Source organism: Schistocerca gregaria, chromosome 3 (assembly GCF_023897955.1).
Source record: "Schistocerca gregaria isolate iqSchGreg1 chromosome 3, iqSchGreg1.2, whole genome shotgun sequence".
Lineage (NCBI taxonomy): Eukaryota > Metazoa > Arthropoda > Insecta > Orthoptera > Acrididae > Schistocerca > Schistocerca gregaria.
Genome location: NC_064922.1, coordinates 286,968,061 through 286,994,002, shown reverse-complemented (window position 1 = coordinate 286,994,002; position 25,942 = coordinate 286,968,061). Strand labels below are relative to the sequence as shown.

Sequence of the window (25,942 nt, the reverse complement as noted above, 5' to 3'; positions counted from 1 at the left end):
CGAGCGTTTGGGATCCCTGTCAGGTCGGATTGAGGGAGGTCATAGAAGCAATTCAGAGGCGGACAGCTAGATTTGTTACTGGTAGGTTTGACCATCACGCGAATGTTACGGAAATGCTTCAGGAACTCGGGTGGGAGTCTCTGGAGGAAAGGAGGCGTTCTTTTCGTGAATCGCTACTGAGGAAATTTAGAGAACCAGCATTTGAGGCTGACTGCAGTACAATTTTACTGCCGTCAACTTATATTTCGCGGAAAGACCACAAAGATAAGATAAGAGAGATTAGAGCTCGTACAGAGGCATTTAGGCAGTCATTTTTCCCTCGTTCTGTTTGGGAGTGGAACAGGGCTAGTTGTGGTACGAGGTACCCTCCGCCACGCACCGTATGGTGGATTGAGGAGCATGTATGTAGGTGTAGATGTAGATCCTGCACTGGAGTCCTCGATTCGCCTCCATGCTCATGGATTTACTCGCGCATCTGCAGAGTCGCCGAGAGCGCCATCGACGGGAACTTTAGTCACAGCGTGCTGGCCACCTGCTGCGGTCTTCACGCTGCACATGACTCGCCATGCTGCCTTGCATGACAGGGCAGGGGTTTCGAAGGCCACATGCTGAGTCCAGCACACTCCTCACATTCCGGAGACAGCTTGCATCCATGGATGCTGACTGTAGCAAGACGACATTAAGACTGCTGTACTTTACGCACAAAAAAACTATCTTCACTACTTCTACTACTTTTAGTTGGACACCTATCTGACTTCATAGTTTCATGTACCATCAACTCAATTTTACGGTTAGCTGTACTTTTATTACTCCTGTTCTTTCCTTCTACCATGTGCACTGGATGGAGGTTTCATAATGTCTGAGTCAAGAACTAAGGGAGTTATCATCCAGGAAGCTGTAAATCCTTATTAGAGCAGGAGGGTAAAGAGGTGGCATAGGTACATTAAATCATAAGAGTTGCATCAGATGCGTTGTCAGCCGCCACTGGTGAGCTCTGCATACACCCCACGGCCAGCTTGCGCCCCTGGACGCCTACCGCAGCAAGGCAATGTTACGCCAGCGATAATGTACTTTGCGCAAAGAACAAATAAACTAATGTCTTTACTGCTTCTATTGCCTTTCATTGGGTATCCATCAGGCTTCATGTACCAGTTGCCCTGATAATCAACTTGCAACGTCATCGTATCCAATACTGGGTTGTCTAAATGTTCCAGCCATCCTGAGCCCCCCCCCCCCCGCACACACAATACAGTGGTTTCCATTGCCTTTTGTGGTGATCATTTCTAATTAATCCGGCTTTTCCCATCCCAAGGCCAAGAACATGCTTGCAACCTCTGTCCACTCTTGCACCCCCATTCATATAGGAAACTCATTATATCGGAAGGCTTCGGTCGCTACTGCTGATGATATTTATTCAGAATTTAAGCAATGACTGGAATCTAGCTTGATCTCTAGAAAATTTTGGTTAAAAGTCAACGGCATTATCGCTAGACACGGGTGTATTTCTCATTATGAAGCATATCTCACGAATTTTTGAGGTTACAATTCAGCTACCGCTCCGTGTTATGATATTGGCGACGTAATGACGACTTACATCTTACATCAGACGCCGTTCTAAAATTTGTATCGATCAGTTTTAAGTTCCATATATTCCAGCAGCTCAACCCACTGACAACTGCTGTCCAATATTTCGTACATTTTGCTTGAAAACTCACTTTTCGTGTATAGTGTGGTAAATACAGAATTTTGTTGGGCAGGAAGTCGATAGTGTAGTATGATATACATCTATATAACTGTTTCGATACTTTGAAACTGCTCCTGAACTTATGCCGAAGTGAGTTTTGTTTATAGGGGATGCCACACACTCGTTTGAACAGCTGCTTGACTGATCTCAAAAACGCGTAACAAAGAGATAAAACAGAAAAAGAAATAGAACAGAGTTTACGTTTTTCGCAGAGAGATGACATTTCTCCCCTCGTGTAAGGTTACTTCACATCACCAGGAAGGCAGGTGGATCACAAAATAAATATCACATTCACGATGTGCATAGTTACGCCCCTCAAATCCTCCGCATTGCACAACAATGAACAGTGACACTCATTATTGAAAGAATATATTTTTGTGGAATAATCACTGGAAACACTACTGGCTGTAAGGTACACAGAAGTATGCGCCAGGAACTATTAAAGGTGTAACGGCTACATAAAACTAGTTGCAAGAAAAATAAATGCCAAATTGAGATTCACTTAAATGAAAATGTAATCCACCAAGAAAACGGATAGGTAGCTTACAAAATCCTCGGTCGACCAATTTTTCACTATAATCTGGAATACTTACCAGGTATGATTAATAGAGGAGATAAGGAAAATCCAAAGAATATAAGAGTCTTTCGTCATGGGATCGTTCAGTTGGCGCTTGGGCCTATCTGAGATGCTCAGCAAACTCCAGAGGCACACATTACAAGAGACCCGTTGCGCGTCACGAAGACCTTTACTGTAATTCTAGGAACGTACGTTCCAAGGTGAGTGAAGCAACTCATTACTTTTTTCCCACATAAATAGCTAGCGAGTAATCAACAGAGTAAATAAAACGTTGAGCTTATACAGGGTGTTTCAAAAATGACCGGTATATTTGAAACGGCAATAAAAACTAAACAAGCAGCGATAGAAATACACCGTTTGCTGCAATATGCTTGGGACAACAGTAAATTTTCAGGCGGACAAACTTTCGAAATTACAGTAGTTACAATTTTCAACAACAGATGGCGCTGCAAGTGATGTGAAAGATATAGAAGACAACACAGTCTGTGGGTGCGCCATTCTGTGTGTCGTCTTTCTGCTGTAAGCGTGTGCTGTTCACAACGTGCAAGTGTGCTGTGGACAACATGGTTTATTCCTTAGAACAGAGGATTTTTCTGGTGTTGGAATTCCACCGCCTAGAACACAGTGTTGTTGCAACAAGACGAAGTTTTCAACGGAGGTTTAATGTAACCAAAGGACCGGATTGAAAAATTTCAACGGACTGGGAACGTGACGGATGAACGGGCTGGAAAGGTAGGGCGACCGCGTACGGCAACCACAGAGGGCAACGCGCAGCTAGTGCAGCAGGTGATCCGACAGCGGCCTCGGGTTTCCGTTCGCCGTGTTGCAGCTGCGGTCCAAATGACGCCAACGTCCACGTATCATCTCATGCGCCAGAGTTTATACCTCTATCCATACAAAATTCAAACGCGGCAACCCCTCAGCGCCGCTACCATTGCTGCACGAGAGACATTCGCTAACGATATAGTGCACAGGATTGATGACGGCGATATGCATGTGGGCAGCATTTGGTTTACTGACGAAGCTTATTTTTACCTGGACGGCTTCGTTAATAAACAGAACTGGCGCATGTGGGGAACCGAAAAGACCCATGTTGCAGTCCCATCGTCCCTGAATCATCAACAAGTACTGGTCTGGGCTGCCATTTCTTCCAAAGGAATCATTGGCCCATTTTTCAGATCCGAAACGATTACTGCATCACGCTATCTGGGCATTCTTCGTGAATTTGTGGCGGTACAAACTGCCTTAGACGACACTGCGAACACCTCGTGGTTTATGCAAGATGGTGCCCGGCCACATCGCACGGTCGACGTCTTTAATTTCCTGAATGAATATTTCGATGATCGTGTGATTGCTTTGGGCTATCCGAAACATACAGGAGGCGGCGTGGATTGGCCTCCCTATTCGCCAGACATGAACCCCTGTGACTTCTTTCTGTGGGGACACTTGAAAGACCAGGTGTACCGCCAGAATCCAGAAACAATTGAACAGCTGAAGCAGTACATCTCATCTGCATGTGAAGCCATTCCGCCAGACAAGTTGTCAAAGGTTTCGGGTAATGTCATTCAGAGACTACGCCATATTATTGCTACGCATGGTGGATATGTGGAAAATATCGTACTATAGAGTTTCCCAGACCGCAGCGCCATCTGTTGTTGACAATTGTAACTACTGTAATTTCGAAAGTTTGTCTGCCTGAAAATGTACTGTTGTCCCAAGCATATTGCAACAAACGGTGTATTTCTATCGCTGCTCGTTTAGTTTGTATTGCCGTTTCAAATATACCTGTCATTTTTGAAACACCCTGTATGAAGCCTTATTAGACGTTTTTCCTGTAGACATCAGAGAATGGGAGAATATGTCAGAAGTATCCAAAATATCCCCTTCCAATATCCCCTTCCACACATCGTTATGCGGACTATGATGTACCATGAATGAATGTTTATCACAAAAGAGCTGAAATGCTCTTTCATTTTATATATAACAGTTCTCACTCCAAAGAGTAATCAGGCGCCCTTTTCTCTGGAGTTTTGGCAGATACTTGCAATTTCGTTTTTGTAGTGTGTAGCTGGATCCAGACTAAAGAAATACTGCTCATCACGTTTTTCGTGGGGCGCCCATTGTCAAAGGAAAGCGACGGTTTTGTTTTCCAGTTACAAACAAAATGATTTTAAAAGCGGAATTATACTTGCTCAGTCAGTGGAGGAGTCCCAGATTACTCTAGTGCGATATTCATTTTACCCATATGTATTCATATGAACAGTAAAATACGAAGAATAAGCGGTACTCCAGCAGCAGCATCACTACACTGCCCCGCACTCACTGTTACTGGCATGCAGCACTAGTGCCTAGCCGCTGCTGTAGTAATGATTATTCTCTCTGTTTTAGAGTCCCTGTTAGTCCGTATCGATAAAACGTATCGGCTTTAAAAATCATTTTGTTTGTAACGGGAAAAAAACTGTCTTCTAGAATGAAATTTTCACTGTGCAGCGGAGTGTGCGCTGATATGAAACTTCCTGGCAGATTAAATCTGTGTGCCGGATCGAGACTCGGGATCTTTGCCTTTCGCGGGCAACTGGTCTACCAACTGAGCTACCCAAGCACGACTCACGACCCGTCCTCACAGCTTCAATTCTGTCAGTACCTCGTCTCCTACCTTTCAAACATCATAGAAGCTCTCCTACGAATCTTGTAGAACTAGCACTCCTGGAAGAAAGGATATTGCGGAGACATGGCTTAGCCACAGCCTGGGGGATGTTTCCAGAATGAATTTTTTCCAGAATGATGGAGCACTTGCCCGCGAAAGCCAAAGGTCCCGAGTTCGAGTCTCGGTCCAGCACACAGTTTTAATCTGCCAGGAAGTTTCAAACTATCTTCTTCTTTTGCTTGTGCCTTTTCCCGCGGTTAGCCAGGGTCGGCATGGTTAATCGGATTTGGTAATGTTAGTTTAAGGGGTGGCCGGATGCCCTTACTGCCGCCACATGTACCCCCTGGGACGGAGTAAGTGTACGCCAACTGTCTGCGACTAGTGTAAACCATGGAATAGTGCGAAAGTGTTCAAATGTCTGTGAGTCGTGGGAACCAGCCCGGTATTCACATAGGGGGATGTGGAAAACCGTCTAAAAACTACATCCTGGTTGGCCAGCACACTGGCCGACGTCGTTAATCCGCTGGGCGGATTCGATCTGGGGCTGGCGTGCCTACCCGAGTCCAGGAAGCAGCGCATTAGCGCTCTCGGCTAACCTAAGCGGTAACAAGAAACAAACCGTAACAAGCAGTATTTGTTTTGACTGAGTCCAGCTACACACTACAAAAACAAAATTGAAAAATTCTGCCGAAACACCATATAAATGCGTCTGATGAGTCTTAGGAAGCACGTTCAGCAGATACTAGAAGAAAAAATGACATTATTCTAGACTCCTGGAAATGGAAAAAAGAACACATAGACACTGGTGTGTCAGACCCACCATACTTGCTCCGGACACTGCGAGAGGGCAGTACAAGCAATGATCACACGCACGGCACAGCGGACACACCAGGAACCGCGGTGTTGGCCGTCGAATGGCGCTAGCTGCGCAGCATTTGTGCACCGCCGCCGTCAGTGTCAGCCAGTTTGCCGTGGCATACGGAGCTCCATCGCAGTCTTTAACACTGGTAGCATGCCGCGACAGCGTGGACGTGAACCGTATGTGCAGTTGACGGACTTTGAGCGAGGGCGTATAGTGGGCATGCGGGAGGCCGGGTGGACGTACCCCCGAATTGCTCAACACGTGGGGCGTGAGGTCTCCACAGTACATCGATGTTGTCGCCAGTGGTCGGCGGAAGGTGCACGTGCCCGTCGACCTGGGACCGGACCGCAGCGACGCAAGGATGCACGCCAAGACCGTAGGATCCTACGCAGTGCCGTAGGGGACCGCACCGCCACTTCCCAGCAAATTAGGGACACTGTTGCTCCTGGGGTATCGGCGAGGACCATTCGCAACCGTCTCCATGAAGCTGGGCTACGGTCCCGCACACCGTTAGGCGGTCTTCCGCTCACGCCCCAACATCGTGCAGCCCGCCTCCAGTGGTGTCGCGTAGGCGTGAATGGAGGGACGAATGGAGACGTGTCGTCGTCAGCGATGAGAGTCGCTTCTGCCTTGGTGCCAATGATGGTCGTATGCGTGTTTGGCGCCGTGCAGGTGAGCGCCACAATCAGGACTGCATACGACCGAGGCACACCGGGCCAACAGCCGGCATCATGGTGTGGGGAGCGATCTCCTACACTGGCCGTACACCTCTGGTGATCGTCGAGGGGACACTGAATAGTGCACGGTACATCCAAACCGTCATCGAACCCATCGTTCTACCATTCCTAGACCGGCAAGGGAACTTGCTGTTCCAACAGGACAATGCACGTCTGCATGTATCCCGTGCCACCCAACGTGCTCTGGAAGGTGTAAGTCAACTACCCTGGCCAGCAAGATCTCCGGATCTGTCCCCCATTGAGCATGTTTGGGACTGGATGAAGCGTCGTCTCACGCGGTCTGCACGTCCAGCACGAACGCTGGTCCAACTGAGGCGCCAGGTGGAAATGGCATGGCAAGCCGTTCCACAGGACTACATCCAGCATCTCTACGATCGTCTCCATGGGAGAATAGCAGCCTGCATTGCTGCGAAAGGTGGATATACACTGTACTAGTGCCGACATTGTGCATGCTCTGTTGCCTGTGTCTATGTGCCTGTGGTTCTGTCAGTGTGATCATGTGATGTATCTGACCCCAGGAATGTGTCAATAAAGTTTCCCCTTCCTGGGACAATGAATTCACGGTGTTCTTATTTCAATTTCCAGGAGTGTATATTAAGGTTGTCTTTAGCACAAAAGAGCATGCGCAGCACTGCCACAAAAACTTTTCATCAATCTAGTGCTACAAACCAATTGGCAGACAGAAACGTTAAATCTGAAAACAAAATGAAAATGTTTCTCCTTGACAATTCATTCTGTTGCGTGGAAGAATTTCTAGTTTTTTAAATGTATAGGAGTTCGTGGGTAGGAATTACTAATTCACATCTGTATTTAAACAAACCGTTTGTAAATGATCAGCATATAAATGTGCAATGCGAATGTAAAATGAATCATTCATCGTACAAATGATCCATGGAATGGGAAACAAACTGACTACTCGCATACGTCTTCACTGAATTCATCCCCACAGATCCATTCATTTCATTTTAGAGCATTTACGAAGAAAATAAGACTATAGTGAAGTAGCTGCGGTTTAATTGTAATGTCATAGAATAGTCATGAAGATATTACTCTTGATGTCTTTAATTTTTTTGGCAAAAAATTACAGAGTGAAATACGGTATATTGGATTAAAACTAACTTATTGCTCCCTTCTTTATTGCATCCAAAAGTTACACCGTAACCGTAACAACAGAACGGAGCACGGCCACACACAGAATGAACATAAATATCTAGTGCACTCAAACCACGAAAACGGAAAATAAAGCCACAAAAAAAATCTCAATACAACAAGTTCACTGCTGACAACACTCCCACTCTTGTTTTATTTAGTTTGTTTTGAGATAATTGACAAAGCCTTTCTGTTTGATATGAATCTGTCTCTAATTAAAGGTTTTGTGAATAAGTCTGGAAACTATTTATAAAAAAATAGATTTCAATCTGATTGTTTTCAACATGTTCACCTATATAATGGTATTTAATGTCAATATGCTTGGTGTGTTTGTGGTGTTCTGTGTTTTTAATCAGGCGAATGACACTTTGATTGTCAACATGGAGTGTTGTTGGTTTGTCTAACTGAAAACCAAGTTCACTGAGAAAACCACGCAACCAAACAACTGCAGTAGCAGCATCTGAAGCTGCTATGTATTCGGCCTCCGTTGTTGATCTGCTTACACATTTCTGCCGTCGTGAAAATCATGTCACAGGCCCACCTGCTAACAAGCTCACGTTAGCCCGTTGTTGTCCGACGAGTGTCACAGTCACCAGCAAAGTCGGCATCTGAGTAGACCACCAGTCCAACAGAATCAGCTTTGTACCTTATGGTCATCTCCCTGGTTCCCTGTAGATACTTCATAATCCTTTTAATAGCATGCTATTGATCGTGACCTGGATTACGTAAAAATCTACTCACCATGCTCACAGCGAACATGATGTCTGGCCGTAAGACAGCTGCTGCAAACATTAAGCTGCCGACTGCCTGCCGATAAGGTTTGGTTTCCATCTCCTTTACCTCAAGTTGGTTTGCAGGAGACTGCCCAGTGTACAACATGGTTCCAACATCAAAAGAGGTTTTGAATCATCCATGTTGAACTTCTGAAGTAAACAATTGATGTATCTTTGCAGGCCTATGTAGATTTCTTTTGTAGAATGCTGTGTTCAATTTCCAATCCACAGACGTATTTTCCATTACCATCAGTAATTTCAAACATTGACCCCAGTGCTGTGAAAACATTTTCCAGTATTTTTGGAGACTTACAAATAAGCAAGCCATCATCCACATAAAGTGCCAGGTAAACATCAGCGTCACCTGTTAACGCATGGAAAACACATTTGTCTGCATTCAGCTGCACAAAGCCAAACATTGTCAGAAACTATACGAATTTTTGATTCCAACAATGTGGTGATTGTTTGAGTCCATATAGACTCTTCTTCAGTTTGCAAACATTATTTGAGCCTTCTACAACAAAACCTTTTGTTTGCTCCATGTAAACTTCTTCTTTCAAAACCCCATTCAGGAACGCAGTCTTAACATCAAACTGCCTAATTTCCATATCTCGTGAAGCTGCTACGGCTAATAAAACTCTGATTGAATCATATCGGACCACAGGAGATAATGTCTCTTCATAATCAATGCCTTCTCGTTGTGAATACCTTTTACACGTAATCTTGCTTTAAAGCGGTCAATTTTTTCTTCAGAATTCTACTTCACGCGATAGACCCACTTACAACCAACTCCCTTGCGGTTGTGTGGTAATGGTACTAGGTCCCAAGTTTTGTTCTTCTTCAGGGATGCCATTTCCTCTTCTATTGCTTGTTTCTACTTTGATGACTCTTTCGATTCCATTGCTTCTTCAAGAGTTTGAAGTTCAAAGATAATGGCAGAACAAGCTACATCTTGGTCCCGTAGCCGGCCCGTGTGGCCGAGCGGTTCTAGGCGCTACAGTCTGGAACCGCGCGACCGCTACGGTCGCAGGTTCGAATCCTGCCTCGGGCATGGCTGTGTGTGATGTCCTTAGATTAGTTAGGTTTAAGTCGTTCTAAGTTCTAGGTGATTGATGACCTCAGAAGTTAAGTCCCATAGTGCTCAGAGCCATTTGAACCATTTTTGGTCCCGAAAACGAGCAGGTGCTCGCGCATTAGACCGACCTCTCAGATTCATCCTTTGATTTTTTTTCATCTGTTCAGCAGTATCATCCTCTTCAGATTTCTCTCGAACATCTTTTTGATTTTCTTTCATCTGTTCACCAGTATCAACCTTTTCAGATCCCTCTTGAACATCTTCTGCCGCATAGTCTCCCAGGTAACATTCAGTATATCTTTGTTCTACGTATAAGCTATGGATTTGTTCTTCATTGAAACAGACATTGCAGGAGATTGTAATTTTCTTTGGCTCAGGAGTGTAGATGCGATGATTGGTACTATACTCATCATAGCCAACCATGATCAATTTCTTTGATTTACTTTCCCACTTTGATCTAAATTCATCAGGAACGTTTACGTATGCTGTGTCCTAAAGAAGGAGGCTTTCCAAACCATTTTTCATATGGCGTAACACTATCGTTTGCTTAACATGGTCTGCGATTTAACCCTTTCGTGGGCAAAATTATTGAGCAGTGTTTTTCAATAAATGGAGAGAAGATAGTAGTTAACAGATAGGTATATTTATCATACAGAATATCAAATTTGCTCCAACTGTGAAAGTGAGGCCACACAACATGGTGGGAAGTATTCTTCCCACTGCCCTTCCTTGGAGTTAAATGACAAAAACAACTTTTTCAATAGATGTCATATTTATTTGATAAATTTACTTCTCTTGTTACAATAATTGTTCACAATTACTTGCCATTAAATTTTCTGAAACATGGGTCTATGCAAAGTGGTATTTGACAATACATACAAGCACAGCGAGTGCTCTTTTCCGCAGCATTGGTACTACAATGACGGCACGTCCAGTAGGTTTCTCCTAAAATGGGTTGATGCTCCTCTACAGCCACATGACGAAAATCTTCAGGTACTTTACCTTTTTTTGCCAGAAAGGCAGGTTTTTGACCACGCCTTTTTTGGGATGAGAAGCCAGCGATCAATTGTCTGGCTAGATGGATCCTGTATGTGAGCTGATCACGGTGTCCACTTTCTCTTTTACTTATTTTCCACAGGATAAAACTGTTCACTGCAGCAACGTCCACCAGGAAATAAAATATTCTGTGCCACCATTTTACAGAACGTCTGCCAATAGCATACCTTTCTCGTAATTGATCAAATTTATCGACAATACCCATTACTTTGTCGTATTCTGCCACAACATCAGGACAAGAAATCTCTGTACTAGTACCATCCTTGTCTTTACTTTTCACTGTGGCTGTTTCTCATGGGTCATGAATTGAGGACAGGAAAGTGACTGGACGGTTATCCATCCTTTTTATTGCATAAATGGCTCCTTTTGTTTCAAACTGGAATTCTCCTCGTTCCAATTGTACGTTTTCCTTCATAAATTTCAGTAAATCAAAAGTATTTACCTTATACTATAGCTTTGATGAAAAAATCACAAAATGTCACGCAAACAGCACTGAAAGGCTCCTCTACAGAGCAACACTCAGCTATACAATGCCTCTGCATGAAGGTACAGCAAAAACGGGGGGAACTTCCGATTGGAAGCAATACCCTATACTGTTCACTAGGTGGTAGCACCGTACAGAGGTGGGAACTGTGAATCCCACGGGACTAGGAGAGAGTTCATTGTAGTGGGAAGCATGTTTCCCACGGCTCACGAAAGGGTTAAGATATGTGGAGCACAGTTTACTGCCTCTCACCACAATTCGGGGGACAAGTCACTACTTAATAACATAGTACGTGCACACTCAGCAACGGAGCTGTTTTCTCGTTCAATTCGGCCGTTCTTGTTGGTGTATAGGGACTAGTTTTCTCTTGTATTATATCATTTTGATTGAAATAATATTCAAATTGCTAATTTATGAATTCTGTTCCATTGTCACTTCTCAGAACTTTGATTTTGTTTCCAGTTTGTCTTTCAATCAGTCTCTGAAATTCCAAAAACACAGGGAAAGTATCATGCTTACTTTTAATATAATACACAAACCTGTATGAAGTGCAATCATCCTTGAAAACTACGTACAAGTGTGCACCTCCAAGAGACGGTTTTCTCATCCATCCACTCAAACCTACATGAATAAATTCACCAGGAACTTTAGATCTTGATTTCAAGTTTGAATTAAAAGATTTTCTTTTCATCTTGCCATACTGACATGCTTCACAATGAAGATTTCCAACTCTGTTCGTATTGAAACCTGGTATTAAGTTCAGATCAGCCATATTCTTGAGACCTCTGAAATTAATGTGCCCAGGTCTCTCATGAAAGATCATGGTGGAATTCAGGAAAGCAGGATTTGCCTACAGTACATCTGGACGTTTAAACAACATTTGATAACACAGATTGTCATCTTAATTCCTGCTGAAATTGGACTTGAACTGCGAACTTCCACTCTCCTGTCGTCAAAAATAAATTTCATTCCTCTTTTTGGGACTGCTCCCACCGAAAATAAATTTTTATTTAGCTTAGGAATATATAATGTGTGTTCCAAAGCGTGAGGTTGCCATTTGCCCTCACCTGATGACAATACTTCAATTGATCCAATGCTTTCTGCTTTGATGATCGAGTTGTCTCCAATTTGAACAAATGAGTCATCCGACTTAATTGGCTTAAATGTGTTGAACCACTCTTTGTGTGACGTCATATGTTTTGACGCAGCACTGTCAGCTAGCCAAATGTTTTCGCAACCTGAAGCAAAAACATACGCATGTTCTGCACTCAACGCTTGGTGCTCAGACGTATCACTTTTCGTATTAAGTTTTACTAAAAGTCTTCTGGACTCAGATTTAAAACTTCCCTTTTTGTGACAGTAATAACATTAAACGTCTTTTCTACTGCCCATGTTAGACGCTTTGTTGTTACCAGTATTTGAACTGAACTTGTGTGGTTTGTCCACATTAACTGCTGAGAAGGCTGTTGCGTTTCCATCACATTGTAAAATTTTTTGTTCTTCTTTCAATGACTTTAAAGTCAAATTATCGAACGTTTGTTGATATTCAGCACACGAGTCCCAGGCAGTTGAAAAAACAGCGAACTTTGCTAGCAGACTTCCCAAAATTTTAGCCATTTTGTCAGCTTCTGTAACAGGTTCCCAATATCAGCTAATGTTTGCGCCAAGGACTCAACTTGACTGGTGTGCTGTGCGATTATGCCTGTTGGCGACAGTCTGTATTCAAAAAATTTCTGCTTCAAGGCCATTTTATTAACAGCGGATCGCTGTTCATTAATAGTCTTTAGTCTGCCCCACATTTCCGCTGCATTTTTGCACGTCATAACAGATTTCAATTAGTCAAATTCCATCGCAGTAGATAGAATGAGCATCGCCTTCGCGTTTAAGTCGTCCCAGGCGGGTTTGACTCTCACGAGCTTAATTTGGCCTCGGTTCCCCCTCGACGATATCGAGCACTTTTTCAACATGGAAAAAATTTGCAACTGATATTTCCCAAGCTGGAAATTTTTACCGTCAAATTTCTGAACACTGAATGTTTTCAATTTATCTATCTTCGTGTAGGCTGAAGGCAACTCGAACTTACAATATTCAGTTCAAAACGAAAACGAATGTTTTCCACAGTAGACTTGCGAAATACGACGGTTCCAGAACTTAAGCGTCACGGTTCGGGCGAATAAAACTCCGATAAAAGCAATGAATTCACAGAACAGAAAGAAATACTATATGTATGCGTTTGCCTGGGCCCATAGCCTGATGCCTTTAATTGTGTTTGGCAGAAAATTACAGAGCGAAATACGGTATATTGGACTAAAAATAAAAATTAAACAAAGATATAGTTTTATAATGTCACAGAACATGGCCACGTACAGAATGAGCATAAATATCTGGTGCAGTCACATCACGAAAAAAGAAATTGAAGCCACAAGCTCACTGCTGTCAACAATACCTACAGTGGAATAGCTGGATGTCGAAAGCAGAGATCACTAAGCAATAGTTGGCATAGGTTCTATGTGCTGGCAAGATCGTTGTTCGCGGCTGAACCTTCACGTGTGATAGCATACTTGATTTAATATGGAAAGAAATAATCAAAAATACTTTTCAAAGCATGGGCTTGGAAAATACAAACTAAGTGTTCAATATAGAGATACAAGTGCAATAAACAAGAGTTGCTTATTAGAGATGCCTATGAGAAAGCTGAAAACTTGCAGCAGGTTTGTGCCACCATTTCTTAAACAGATTGAACAGTACGCATCACTTCGCATTATGCATTGGCCTTCTGTGCCTTTTCAGGGTTTTTCACGCGATGATTGTTCCAACGGATCGAGAGAAATATCCCGTCGGCTTTGACCACTGACGTAATGGCGATGGCTGTTGTGACGACATTTCTTGGTGCGTATGAATTCTATTTTTCCACAGCGTTGATCGTCTTCATATTTTCGATGGTTTCGAAACAATTTTTTTTTTCCTGTGCTCTACTGTGTGTTGGAAAAAAGTACAATACTTTCTGTTTCAGAGTTACTTGTAAAATTTAGGCGTGTTAGTCACTTTTATTGCGAAGTATGAAGGTGGTAACGGGTCTGAGTACAATGCCTGATTCTGCTAACATTTCTTAACATATTGTGAAAGTTTATAACAAAATTCCAGGAATGCATTTCACTATTCTTAATTAGATTGAGAAGACTAGATATCCGATTACCTTCATTAGATTCTTGGAAACTTATAAATTTCATGCTGCAATAACAGCTTCGATTTGCGCTTGATACACACATGTAATCGTAGCTGTAATCGAAACTATAATATTACTCTCCACATGAATTATAAAGTTGAAATTTATTTTGGTATACTAGCTTCAATTTGTTCATGATGACTTTTTAAAACTGTATGTCGTGCTCTCCATTCCAGCTATAGAATATTTTTTCAATATTCTCCGCCAAATATAGTAACATTTATTTTCATGGTAACCGCTTCAGTTAATTCGCTATTCGTATATATATCCATAACTGTATATTGCAGTATCCACTTAAACTACATACCTAAAGTTTATTTTGCGATATCAGATTCGATTTCGTATATAATGAATCATTTTATTTCCGACGAACAGTTGAAGTTACTTTTCCGAATAACCGCTTCGATTTACTCCAGGTCAGGTTCCAGGTCTATACATTTATTCTGAGCTGTAGATCACGGTCTCTAATTGAGTTATACAGCTAAAGTTTATTTTCCTTTGCTGCCTTCGATTTCTTTTTAATAGGTTTTATCATGACTTCGAACTGCATATCGTTGACTCCATTTAAGTTGTGAAGATTTCTTACGATACTCTGTCGTTCTTCCCAATACTATAACTATTTCCTTTAATAATCTGGGACTCATAGCATACAAATTCATTTTTTTGCGATGCAAAAAATTTTCGTAACTCAAACTGTCTGCCAAAAATATGACGATATACTCACCATGTTTTTCCGAAGAGCAACGAATAGTTGGAATGAAGATCACGTTACCGGTCTCGTAGTCACTACTATTCACGAAGTTTACATGAGACGTAACTTGTGGAGGATGAAAACTGAATTTAAGAAAACTTTTTCCGCTGTCGCTTTAATTTTAGGCGTTATCTATTTTGCAAACCCGGTAACATATCGATTTTATGAATGTCAGCTCTTGTACACGATTGGTGCCTGTTTTACAGATGAAAGTGCTGATAATCTCGCGTCTTAATCCATACGAAATCAGATATTATTAATAAAGAGAGAATACGATATCCTTTTGGCTGTCAGTGAACTCGTAAGGTGGAGGAGGAATAAACTGTGAAAGAAGAGATGTTTAAAAATATTATCCACACCAAATAATCCGTTAGAAATTGTTATATTAATCCACATAAATTGCCCGCGCTGTGGGGAAAAGTTACTGGTGGAAAATTATTCTATTCAGGCCTTATATAGAATTAAAATGATAGGAAACATAACGGGCGAGTAAAGACACTTTCGTATTTATGTAAATAGTATCAGTGAATGTTTTGTACCAGCCGTTGTCATTAAAAGAGATAGTTTGAATAATAGAACCCTGTCCGTTGTATTTGACGGCGAATGTTCCACACATACGAACGTCTGGTGTGCTCCAAGAAAGCGTAATAGGACCTCTGATGTTTCAGGTGTTGTATGAACGATTTATCAAACAGAATCAGCAGCAGTATAAGATTATTCGTTGACGATGCTGTTGTGAACAGAAAAGTATCGTCGTTGGACGATCGTAATTAATTACTGGCAGATTTAGACAAAATTTCTACATGGTGCATGCCTCTCAATAAAGTACATAAATGTTACATGAAGCCTATAACAAACAGAAAGGGCCGACAATATCTGATTTCAAGATTAATGTTGAGCATCTAGAGCTTGTCAAACCATATAAGTATTTAGGTACACCGATAATTTTAAGAAGTGGTATGAAATAGGACGAACACCTAAATTAGTATTAAGAAAGGCGAATGGACGACTTAAGATACGTTTATATGGGCCATAAAAATTGCGTATCGTCGATAGTACATCTCGACAATATTGCCCGACAACATTGCGGCTACACGAATTACGGCCGTACGGTAGTGTTTGGAGCAGTATGTTTCCAGGCCATAAATATTTACAACGAGCCACACTATTGCCACAAAATTGACGAACGTGAGCTAGTGAACGTGAGCGCAACTCTACTACTTTTACATCACATAAGGGATAAAGTCAGAAAGATCAAGAGAAATCGGGATTTTTGGATGCGGTTTCTTTTTTTGATTTCATTTTTTTACAGGAAACTACAGCCTAAAATCTGAATTCTTTTTCAAAAAAATTTTAATGGTTACATTACATCTTCGGAGTATTTAATCTTAGATCACAAAACGATTTGGCTGTATCAAGATTAGAATATGTTTAAGATGTGTTTGAAATACAGAATGCACGAGGAGCCATGCCACACTGACAGTTGCCAAAGTGGTGAAGATAGTACCTGTCTATCAGAGACTTGCGTCTGATTCACTACAGACAAGATGGGCCGATAACAAGACACAGACACGAAATGCAAATGAAAATTTGAGCATTTGGCCCAAGTATCACAAAGAAAAAAATAGTTTTGCGTCTTCTAGAAAATTTTTTCTCAGGTCAGCACGGGATGTTTGAAGACTGAAGGAAACAGGAATCCTAGCACTTCCTTTTCACCCATCCAGAAGAAGATCTGCTCGTCTAGGGATCGACAAGCTCAACAAGTCTACATGACTCTGTCTAGAAAAAGGAAAAAAAAAACAAGAAAACGCTACCCTGCTCGTGAAATCACAACAACAAGAAGCCTTATAGGAGCAGAAAGGGAAAACATAGTGTGCTGGTGAATTTTAATGGGTGTGTGTCTTGTACTAGCATTTATTTTTTAATACAATTTTAAGATCCATGTTCCTATAAGTTTGTATTTCTAAGTTTATTGCTAACTTTTTTATGCTAAATATCAACCAATCTCAATGATATTTTTTGCAGGAAGCAGTTTTGAGGTATTTGCATACTTCTATGCATTAATATTATCGAAGATGTGCTTTGTACAGTTTATTGTCACGTTTATGTACCAATAATTAAACGAAATTTAAGTTTGAAATTGAAAAAAGTCTTAATGTAAATTAATAACATTTCTCATAAAATTAATGCATAGAACTGTTGCACTATGTCCTGTGAATGTACCTAAAAACTCTAGAATACAAAAATTGATGACTGCGTACCAAAAGTTGATTTTCACAAATGCCATTAAAAATCATGTTAAAAATTCGAAAGTCAAAAATACATGAATTCCTGGGCTTAAGAGTTTGGGTGTTGCCACATCCTTAGGATGCGCACAGAAAGAAAGCGTGTTACCTGTTCAGGAAGGGGGGAAGGAAGGGGGGGGGGGGGGCAGTGTGAGGCGGCGTGACCCAGCGCGGAAAATGTCGCCTTGTTATCTAACGGGGCAGCTCACGAAGGCAGCAGGGTGGCGGTACCGACTGGCGTGGCCCCGCGCCTGCCGACGAGCCGGAATGAAGGATTCTTTGCCCGTTTTCGGCACGCCTGTAGGTGACGTGTGCTAACAGAATCGAGACGCACGCCCTGCAGTCTTTCTGAAATTATTTTACGGAAACTAGTCGTTAAAAAGACTATTTTCACGTTAATTATAGCTTCGTATGTCAGTTTCACGATGAAGTGTCCAAAATTTAGATAACAGTCATACTTAATGTGATATTCACATTTAAATATCTCACTATGCTAAATCCGAAAAATTTTGCAACCAAAAATAGAAGTCGCTATGACTTTGCGTTTGGTGCATATTACACCAAATGTTGCTGTGAATGTAATTTAGCTAAGATATTGAATTTTTCTTTAGATTTGGGAGAATGTCTCTATCTGTCTCTAATTTCGAGAAAATTTAATCTACGTAGCACGTTCACTTCCGATCGCAAGGGCACGAGAATGAAATACTCGTAACATACTTCACATCACGTAAACCGTTCGAGGTATCGAAACGAGATTTTGGCAAATGATAGTTCACAATGAGGAGAGTATTTTGCCATATTGTTACACAGAACTTATTTAGTTCTATATAGGCTCAGAGGTACCTATAACCTTCCTTTGTAACGGTGCAGAAGCGTGGCGCCCTTCGACATCATCCTTGGGCTCGACGATGCCCTCAGACCGCAAGGTGTCGACAAATGCAAAAAAAAAAAAAAAATAAAAATAAAAATAAATAAAAAAATAAAAGGCAGAGCTCAGAAGTTCTTGTGAGATACAAGGTGGATAATGATGTCACAATTGTATCAAATTTCACCGCAATTCTGCCCAGCGCCAACGAGGTCGTGTCACACGATGTGAACAACCTCACAGCCTTTCTTACCAACATTTTACCCTTTCTTTCGACGCTCGGTGACGGAAGTCGAATCCGCGACGCCCACTCCTGGGGAGTGACTTCTCTTGGGCCGTTGATTCCCTCGTATTTTGCTGTCTAAAACGTCAGTTCACAGTGTGAAAAGAGACAGGACGACGTTCCTGGCAGCACTTGACACTGCTGACTCCCCTCGCACGATTCAACCCTTCTCTAAGGATATCATGGACCAGCAATCCCAGTGAATGTGATTGTATCCCTTTGGAGTGTGGCGCGACTGCAATTTTTCTCTAGTGAACAGGGTAGTTCCACTAGAGACCATTCAAAACCATTCGACAAAATTTGAACGCGATCCGAAGCACCAAAGGCTGCTTATGCTTTGATCTCCTGTTTAACACCCTCCTTTGGCGCGATGAAGGGAGATTGGAAGGGCAGGGAGGGTGTGACATTTCCACATGTGTCAACAAAATTGCGAAGTGTCTCTCTAAGATCCCTCCGTCCGACAGCACCCTCGGTGCCACTCAAACAGCTCTGTTGAGCACTTTAAAAATGCACCTGTATAGTGACAACCAGTGCCGGAGTTTAGGCACCTGCAGGCAGGCAACCCCGTGACACATCTCCGATTCCATATGCCCGCTAGCAGGGGCTAGAGCAGCAGTGGGGACATTTCTAATGTGTTTGTGTTGACGACTTCATGTTGTTGTTGTCTTCAGTCCTGAGACTGGTTTGATGCAGCTCTCCATGCTACTCTATCCTGTGCAAGCTGCTTCATCTCCCAGTACCTACTGCAACCTACATCCTTCTGAATCTGCTTAGTGTACTTATCTCTCGGTCTCCCTCTACGATTTTTACCCTCCACGCTGCCCTCCAACGCTAAATTTGTGATCCCTTGATGCCTCAAAACATGTCCTACCAACCGATCCCTTCTTCTAGTCAAGTTGTGCCACAAACTTCTCTTCTCCCCAATCCTATTCAATACCTCCTCATTAGTTACGTGCTCTATCCACCTTATCTTCAGTATTCTTCTGTAGCACCACATTTCGAAAGCTTCTATTCTCTTCTTGTCCAAACTAGTTATTGTCCATGTTTCACTTCCATACATGGCTACACTCCAAACAAATACTTTCAGAAACGACTTCCTGATACATAAATCTATATTCGATGTTAACAAATTTCTCTTCTTCAGAAACGCTTTCCTTGACATTGCCAGTCTACATTTTATATCCTCTCTACTTCGACCATCATCAGTTATTTTACTTCCTAAATAGCAAAACTCCTTTACTACTTGAAGTGTCTCATTTCGTAATCTAATTCCCTCAGCATCACCCCATTTAATTTGACTACATTCCATTATCCTCGTTTTGCTTTTGTTGATGTTCATCTTATATCCTCCTTTCAAGACACTGTCCATTCCGTTCAACTGCTCTTCCAAGTCCTTTGCCGTCTCTGACAGAATTACAATGTCATCGGCGAACCTCAAAGTTTTTACTTCGTCTCCATGAATTTTAATACCTACTCCGAATTTTTCTTTTGTTTCCTTTACTGCTTGCTCAATATACAGATTGAATAACATCGGGGAGAAGCTACAACCCTGTCTCACTCCTTTCCCAACCACTGCTTCCCTTTCATGCCCCTCGACTTTTATGACTGCCATCTGGTTTCTGTACAAATTGTAAATAGCCTTTCGCTCCCTGTATTTTACCCCTGCCACCTTTAGAATTTGAAAAAGAGTATTCCAGTCAACATTGTCAAAAGCTTTCTCTAAGTCTACAAATGCTAGAAACGTAGGTTTGCCTTTTCTTAATCTTTCTTCTAAGATAAGTCGTAAGGTCAGTATTGCCTCACGTGTTCCAACATTTCGACGGAATCCAAACTGATCCTCCCCGAGGTCCGCATCTACCAGTTTTTCCATTCGTCTGTAAAGAATTCGCGTTAGTATTTTGCAGCTGTGACTTATTAAACTGATAGTTCGGTAATTTTCACATCTGTCAGCACCTGCTTTCTTTGGGATTGGAATTATTATATTCTTCTTGAAGTCTGAGGGTATTTCGCCTGTCTCATACATCTTGCTCACCAGCTGGTAGAGTTTTGTCATGACTGGCTCTCCCAAGGCCGTCAGTAGTTCTAATGGAATGTTGTCTACTCAGGTCTTTCAGTGCTCTGTCAAACTCTTCACGCAGTATCTTATCTCCCATTTCGTCTTCATCTACATCCTCTTCCATTTCCATAATATTGTCCTCAAGTACATCACCCTTGTATAAACCTTCTATATACTCCTTCCACCTTTCTGCCTTCCCTTCATATATGCTTCAAAATGTACAGATTAATACTTAGAAGCTGCCTGTGTGATCATTTTAAACTTTTTTTGGTCCCTGTAAGTCTCACCGATGTATTGCTGTATACTAAATGGTTATAGCTGCTTGCAAGCGCTATATCAATTTTTAAATGCACTGTATCACTTTTGCTAAAACATTATAGTTTTTACCATGTGGAAATGAATTTCAAAGCTAGCAAGGAATCTCTGGGACAGTGCCAATCTCTGAGGGAATTAGTTTTAAAATATGCCAGAATCAATGAGTTATCATGTGGGAATGAGAAGACATCGCTTTTAAGAAAAAGAAAGGAAGCATCAGAGTTAAGGCGGGCAGTGCTGTACAGAGAAGCAACATGGATCCATACACTTTAAACTGTAACTGTCACACTGATAGCGTGCGAAGGATATTGTCATACAAAAGTGCCTATTAATCTTTAATTGTTGCGCTATGCAGGGCATAAGCGTAATGACGGAGAGCGTATGACAGCACTCCACTAGCAAAAGTATGTGGAGGTCGTATCTTCCTCCCTCTTTCTCGGACGTAAACGCTACGAACAGCCACCGTGACTAGTTCTTCAGTTCTCTTTCTCGGTTAATAAGTTACGAATGCAGAGGCTCAATGGTTAAACTACCAACATCTAGTTCGAGAGCAACAGGGCGCAAATCCCCACACGGTCATTCAGATTTCGGTTTTTTGTAGATTCCTCAAAAATGACTAAGATAAATAACAGAATCGTTCTTTCAAAAAAAATCAGGCAATTTCTTTCTGTCATCCCTTCCCTTGCATAACTTGAACTCTTGCTTCGCCTTAATGCCCTCGTTGTTGTGGGAATATTAATACTTATTCCCTTTTTCCTTGCGATTTGGCTAGGAATTGTCAGTACCATTTTTGTAACGACCTTAGAAGCGAGAATCGGCTGGCTACATTATGGTATGCGTACATAAATCGATGATGGAAGAAACTCCAGAAAGGCATAACTGCTATTTGTGGGACTGAGCGTAAAAAGGTTTACATAACAGCTAACCACCGAAAAATTCAGCTGAATAAGCTCGTACGTAGATAATCTATTTGCAGTTCTCTTTTGTCACGCTGCCAGCTTGCATTCGAGACAGAACAGAAAACACAATGTTTGTATTTCCTGTATATCACGTTTTGTAATACTGTTTGTGCTGGCAAACTGATTTGCAGCGTAGACCGAAGTCTAGGTTATATTGAAAGATGTCAGTTTGATTCTAAGTTGGTGAACCCACAGTAGGAATATATAAGGACTGAGTATAGTATACTGCACGTCACCAACATCAAATAGGAAATGTCACGTAACTTTCGGCATAAAGCCGTTGTTTACATTTTGTACGCAGTCTTAAACTTTATATTGTTACACGTATTTGTCCTGATTTTACGGATTTATTTGTTAGTAACAGCACGGCCAGTTAAAACAGTGGACACAAATGGAAATACATGTAATGAGAAAAGTTACTTTTCATACATTAAGTATACGTCGTAACCTGATATGAGAAACAATGCATGTTGGCAAACAAAATTATGTTCTGAGCGCCTAAACTTTCACTCCAAAGATATTCAACAAGCGTGGTGTAATGAGAAAACCAAAGAGGTATATAGGTCGTTGGAGAAAACGTTCTGCTTACGACATTTCCTTCACCTGCGTGGCTGATAATTAAAGGTACAATTCACAGAAGCAGAAAAATTAGTTCGCTGATTAATAGCAACCTGAACATCGCAAAAATGTGCCAACGACAGCCGCTTTGACTTATTTCTTATTTTATTCCTTTTTGAGAGTTCCGTGCCTCAATCGGTAAAAAAAAGGAACCCTAACAGGATCGAACTGTTGCCCATCTGTTTGTCCGACTGTTAAAAACCCTTTTTCTCAGGAACGACATTTGCTTCACCTGCGTGGCTGATAATCAAAGATACAACTCACAGAAGCAAAAAAATTAGTTCGCTGATTAATAGCAACCTGAACATCGTAAAAATGTGCCAACGACAGCCGCTTTGACGTTTTTCTTATTTTATTCCTTTTTGAGAGTTCCGTGCCTCAATCGGTAAAAAAAGGAACCCTAACAGGATCGAACTGTTGCCCATCTGTTTGTCCGACTGTTAAAAACCCCTTTTCTCAGGAATGGTTAGACGTATTTAAGTTGAAATTTCTGTTACATACTGAGGTCCATGGTCCCCTAAATGTGTAAAAATTTGAAACTTCTAAGTGAATGCAATCAAAAGATACGGCCACTCAAGTCACGTATGTTGATACTCGCAAACACTTATCAAAATCCATATCGTACTTCCCGATGGGCTAGAATCAAGAAATTTGGCAAGAGGCAAGGTTTCACAGTACACGCGAAGGGAAAAAAGCCGAAAACTATTGATCTGTAATTATATCAGGCGAAAAAATATTTCTTTTGACATTTGTTATCTGACGTAAAACATGGAAATTGAAACCCTTATTTTATCTATTGTCGTTGGAGAACATCCAAGCTGTTTTCGTAAATTACACTTGTGGCTTGCTGCAGTATTTCCTACAGTGTGGAATTAAAACACTGAGTAGTTTTGCGTTCAGGGGACTGGATCGCAATGGTAAAATCAAACATATGGCAAGAAATGACTTTATTGCTCATATGACACGTTTCAAAATTTATACATCATCAGATATCCAGGAGCGATTACGGCGTTTCAAGTTGTGTGTGTGCGAATATTTGTTTCACATACACCTTGAAACGACTAAATCTTCGAATATTTGTTTCACATACAACTCGAAACGCCATATCTAAGTTCAGCAATCGCTCCTGGATATCTGATGATGGATAAATTCCGAAAGGCCTCACATGAATAATAAAGTAATTCCTTGCGTGACGTTTGACCTTTATCACTGCGAATCGCTCAGCCTGAATGGAGAACTACTAGTTATTACAAAGACAGTCGCCTGCCACCTCTACGACTTTATGTCACATTTATGTTATTAAAACATTTTCACAGATCGTGGAATCCCTGGCTCCGATATCTTGCCAGTATTAATAACAGGCAAAGATGGTCTAAGTTCTCATTTCCCGGGTTGCATGAACTGTCTATATACATAATTAAGTTTGTTTTTTCTGCATAATTGCCAGTAATATATAAAAAAAGAAAACTACCTTTGCTTTCATGGTCATATACATACAGAACCGTGTTCAGTTGGCCCGGCTACGAGCTGATTAGCACCAGCGAACGGCACTCATTACCGCTTATTATATACTTCTTACGACGTCCGTCTGGCGAGCAACCTCATTTTCCTGTGCAAAGACAATCGCTGACACAGACAAGCATGTCCCTCTCTGACACAGCTCGAAACATCGAGAATATTCTGAACTCATGTTTTAGAGAAAATGGCGGAGCAGGGGGAAAGGCTGGTAAGGCTGCGGGGGGGGGGGGGGGGGGGGGGGGAAGGGAGTGAATAAGTCGGCAGGGGAATAAAAGGAAAGAGATAATCATTCAAACCAGCTCAGTAGTGACATATATACGCGGCCACTGAACGAATTGTCTTTGCCAGAAGTAAACTTAGGCTGAATATCTTCATAATGGTAACCATGGAGATTAGTGTTTTTAAGTGACGTTCTCCATTACGCTAATGCTGTTTTATATTACCTTCAGAATCCAAGAACACTACCTCATTTATTTGGACTGTTAACAGCCGTGAATAACAAAACTATAATCAGTTTCAACAGCAATTATACTCTATCAAAGATTTCTCTCTTAAGAAAATTAAAGAAGAGAATAATGACATATATCATCATCGACAGCAGAATCAGCAGAAGCCATTATTATCAAATGCTGGTTGTAGGTATCTTCCAAGCGTCTCCTTAAATTACAATCTTAAGCTTTATGCAGACTGCTTTGTCCTGATGCTTGTTTCTTTATTTCGTTAATTTATCTTATTTTATGTCTTTTCGCAGGAACTCAACACATAATATCGTTACTCCATGGCGCATCATTTCGTCTTAATACATGTTCTGCCCATCTCCTTTTCAGATTTGTAACAGACATTATTACGTCCTCAATTACTGCCTTTTCTCGTATCCACTTGTTCGTTTTTCTTTCTGCCCCCCTTGTCATTGCTAACATGCAGCTTTCCAATGCTCGTTGTACAACCCTCAAGTTTTGAACTACATGCGCATGTTTCACATCTGTAAGTTAATAATGACTGTCTAACCAAACTGCTCTGCTATACTTAATGACGAGATAACATATTAACTGCTCGGTGGAAATGAATGAAAGGGCGGGATCATGGTGTCAGAGGTCTTCCAGTCGTGCATAATTAGTTGCGCGTCACATAGCATGAGGTCAGAGTGACTATAGCACCAAATGGGACTGGCTGTGCAACACAAGGCAGCTGCAGGAACAGGAAAAGACAGCGTGTGGCAATCAGCGAGAAGTTACGGTGTACTGTAGTGTTCTTCATTACAACATGGCCAGGAGACAACATCTGGATGACTTCACAAGGGGAAGAATCATTGTGAAACTGGAAGAAGGACAAAGTGTGACTGGTATAGTCCAGGAGATCGGTTATTGCTCACCATACTGTTTCACGTGCGTGGGGAGCGTTCCGGACCAAAGGCACTGCTGCGCAAAGGAGAGGAGGTGGTCGATCACTGTCAATTATAGCAACAAATGACCCATACATTGAGCAACAGGTAAGAAGGGACCCACGTCAAACAGTGGGTGCAATTCCAAACCTGATTTAACAGGACTGCAAGGCACGCAATCTAACACTCCACCGTGACATGGCGACTGCTTGACGGCAGTCTCTTTGAGTGGCGACCAGTACGTTGTGCACCGTTGATACCCGCACATCGACGGCACCATCTGAGAAAGTGCCAAGAGCAGAGCTACTAGATCAATGTGTACTCTTCTCGGATGAGAGCAGATTCAGTCTGAGTAGTGATTTTAGACGTACCCGCATATGGCGAGAGATATGAACACGCAGTGCACTCAGAAACGTTGTCTACGTCTACGTAGACATCTACGTCTGTACTCCGCTAGCCATCAAGCGGTGTGTAGCGGAAGGCACTATTCGCGCCAAAGTCATATTTTCCCCCTCCCTCCCCCCCTTCCTCTGTACCATTCGCGGATCGCGCGAGGGAAAAACGACTGTCTGAACGCCTCA

At 41.9% G+C, this 25,942-nt stretch overlaps 1 protein-coding gene across 3 annotated transcripts in view; it reads right to left on the bottom strand.

Annotated features, from left to right (window-relative positions):
- LOC126353764 (uncharacterized) overlaps nt 1–25,942 on the bottom strand; it is a 254,317-nt gene that overhangs the window by 189,030 nt on the left and 39,345 nt on the right. The window contains exon 1 of one of the 3 annotated variants that reach the window (XM_050002845.1): nt 23,934–23,992. The exons of the other annotated variants lie outside the window; for them this stretch is intronic. Coding sequence (XP_049858802.1) covers nt 23,934–23,957 — 24 coding nt within the window. The 5' untranslated portion in view covers nt 23,958–23,992. Of the gene's footprint in view, nt 1–23,933; nt 23,993–25,942 lie in introns of those variants that run through there. 3 annotated transcript variants of the gene reach the window in all.